This window comes from Bremia lactucae, linkage group LG3 (assembly GCF_004359215.1).
Source record: "Bremia lactucae strain SF5 linkage group LG3, whole genome shotgun sequence".
Classification (NCBI taxonomy): Eukaryota; Oomycota; class Peronosporomycetes; order Peronosporales; family Peronosporaceae; genus Bremia; species Bremia lactucae.
The window spans coordinates 6,147,152-6,149,939 of record NC_090612.1 but is presented as its reverse complement, the minus strand read 5'-3'; the positions used below and the strand labels follow the sequence as shown (position 1 = coordinate 6,149,939).

At 46.0% G+C, this 2,788-nt stretch overlaps 1 protein-coding gene across 1 annotated transcript; it reads right to left on the bottom strand.

Annotated features, from left to right (window-relative positions):
- Positions 1 to 237: 237 nt before the first annotated feature.
- On the bottom strand, positions 238 to 2,083 carry CCR75_006733 (uncharacterized protein; the record flags this gene model as incomplete). Its single annotated transcript, XM_067964801.1, is given in 6 exon segments — positions 238 to 445; positions 503 to 765; positions 843 to 1,057; positions 1,119 to 1,295; positions 1,363 to 1,479; positions 1,490 to 2,083. 6 exon segments carry the CDS (start codon positions 2,081 to 2,083, stop codon positions 333 to 335), a joined length of 1,479 nt encoding a protein of 492 aa, XP_067817234.1. The 3' UTR covers positions 238 to 332.
- Between the last annotated feature and the right edge of the window lie 705 nt (positions 2,084 to 2,788).

Sequence of the window (2,788 nt, the reverse complement as noted above, 5' to 3'; positions counted from 1 at the left end):
TAAGAGCTCCAATTACGAGCCGAGTGTAGGAGTTGCGACATCGATTGACGCAGATTCCAGCTCCACAGCGAATTTACCTTCGTCCGAAGTCACTGCTTGTAGCGCAGTAGCTTCCCTTTGCAGTTAATGTGCTTCCCCGTCATTTATAGATACAATCCGACACTTTCACGTTAGCAATTTACCGAAGCAAAAATGGCCTCAAACGACTTGCTTTTGTAATTAAACAAACTGGCTGAGTGAGAATAAATACGTAAAGCTGTGGATTAAATAATATTAAAAGGCAACGTGAATTTATTTTCTAGAGGCGTCCGCCGGCGCAAATTCTCAACCATTCAAATATCATTCCGCACGGATGGCAACGATATACGACAACATTGCTGACGACCAACCGCAACTAGTGCATCGCCAGACGGAGCCCACTGAATACCTAATGCTTGAAATGAATCTATCGGAGAATTTGGTAAGGCAATTTGTAATGATGATTGCTGTCAACAAATCGTACCTATTGTAATGTCGACCCATGAGACAGTCTCATTAGCCCAAAAATAAACACGACCATTCCCTGACGTAATTGCGAGGCGACTACTTACGGGATCCCATCGCATATTTCGAACACATTCAAGCAGTGATACTACCGAATGCAGCATTTGAGTATCGGCGCGCCAGATCCAAACGTTGTACGGCATTTGATCACTTTTGGAGGCGAGAAATGCAGAGTCAGCACTCCACACAATCCGGCTAATGCCAATCTTTTGATTTTCTAATCTGTAAAAAGTAGTTTTCATTGAGTAACATTAATGTCAGTAGAAATATCCGCAATCGTATGTCTCAGTTAAACTAACAATGGATCGCAGGTAATTGTGCGGACAGAGAATGGTGGCTCTCGCTTTACAAAGCAGATATCGCACTGTTTTTTTTCACCAGCTGCCTGAGCAGCTGCAGATGCGGCCTGCAGCGAGTTTGATAAAAGTGAAGAGCTTCGCTGTGATACCGCAACGCGCCTGCCTCGCGGCCGATCCATGACATCGACATCTGCATACCTTTCTTCGAAATCAATCTATGGGTCAAGAAAGAAATATTACAATATATAGTCCCCATATATTTAGCTGTATCCTTACCGCTAGGTGACTAGTATGCAGTCTTGAGGTGGCAATTTGTTCGTGGTCAAAGTCCGCGATGGGCTTCAAAGTAACATGACTAAGCACGCGCAGGTGCTCATCGTAACTCCCAAGCGCAAGAAACTGGCCTGACGCTGACCACATCATACTTTTCAATCCTAACGCGTTTTCATAAGCCTATGAAGGAAGATTATTCATTCAGTATAACCTTCCGCTTAGGTGCATCACTTCACAAATACTGTACCTGGTACCTTGCCAGCTGCGTGCCATCGGGGGAATACAACAATACTCTAAATTCTAAGTGAGTGTCTCGAACAGCGATTGACCTGCGTGTAGCAGGCTGCACATTGAGGAAGTTGCACTTTATGAACAGTATACGTCACGTACGCGCCGTCGGGAGACCATACGACTTCGACACAGTCGTAGCTGTCGATTACAAAATGGACCGTAAGTTCCCAGCTCTCACAGCTGTAAATTCCGATAAAATCTTTGCCGCCGTGCCGTTCTACAACGGCCAAGAACGTCCCATTATTTGTGAAACTGAGACCATCAGCCGCCAGTTTAGGGTTGTGAATAGAGCAATGTGCTGTCGGACTTTCAAGAGACCACACGGTTGCGTGTAGCTGAAAGTCGGACACCGTCACAATATGTCGCGCGTCGGGCGTCCACCTGGTATAGACAAGCCCCGCAACACCTTCCGAAATTTTGCAGGTCCAGGAAGAATCCTGCACAGACCATAGCTGCACAACAGCGTGCTTAAAAGAGGCTGTCAATACGAGATGCGAGTCCGCCGACCACGCAAGCGACTGGACTTCGCCTACCGCGAAATAGCGCTGTACAATTTGCAGCGAGCGAGCATCTCGAATGATAAGGCTATTTCCATTTGCAGCCGCAATACAATGACTGCTTGGCGACCAGCGCACCAGCCCGTGCGTCACGAGCATTGGCGATGATATGGACGCCATTCTACGCAAAACAGGGAAGAGGAAACACTTAGCAAATGTATGGAAAGTTTTTTTCAGTTTCGGGCAGCGGAGCAATGGTTGACTGCCAGAACACGGAATGCTACAATTAGATCGTGAGCAATTGAAGAAAAATCATTTATTTCACTATCAGGTCCATTTTAGGCGCTGGCAGAATAAGCTGCCTGTTCGCCCAAAGCGCTACGAAACAAAATGCTAAGAAGGAGGGGCGCTGAATCTAATGCTTAAGTATTAGTATCATAAGATATAAAGCGTTTGTACTTGGCACACGTGGGCTTCTAGCACATGTTTCAGTAATGGCTTTCAAACGATGCGTATAGCCATTTTGGCTTAAGGGCAGAAGCATCCAGGCGGAGGTCAATAAAATACTAATTATTTGGTACCAAGAAGCGAAAGCGACCATGCCAGCTACCTTCATAAATAAGGAGACTTTAAAATTGGCTTTCGCGAGCTCTCTTGTTGAGTTCTTTTGTAAGGTTAATCACTGACGCGCGACAACATCGTAAGAGCTTAATTCCAGATGGGGGCATCATCGTTGGGAGATGGGCTGATAGTTTTGCAACGGAGTGCGACGTGCTTGACGCGCTTGCGCCTGTAACTAATTTGCAAAGGTAAACGTGACACCAATTTCCGGCTTAGATACACGACATACTGTATAAAGTAGAATGGAACGTACCTAGGGGACAC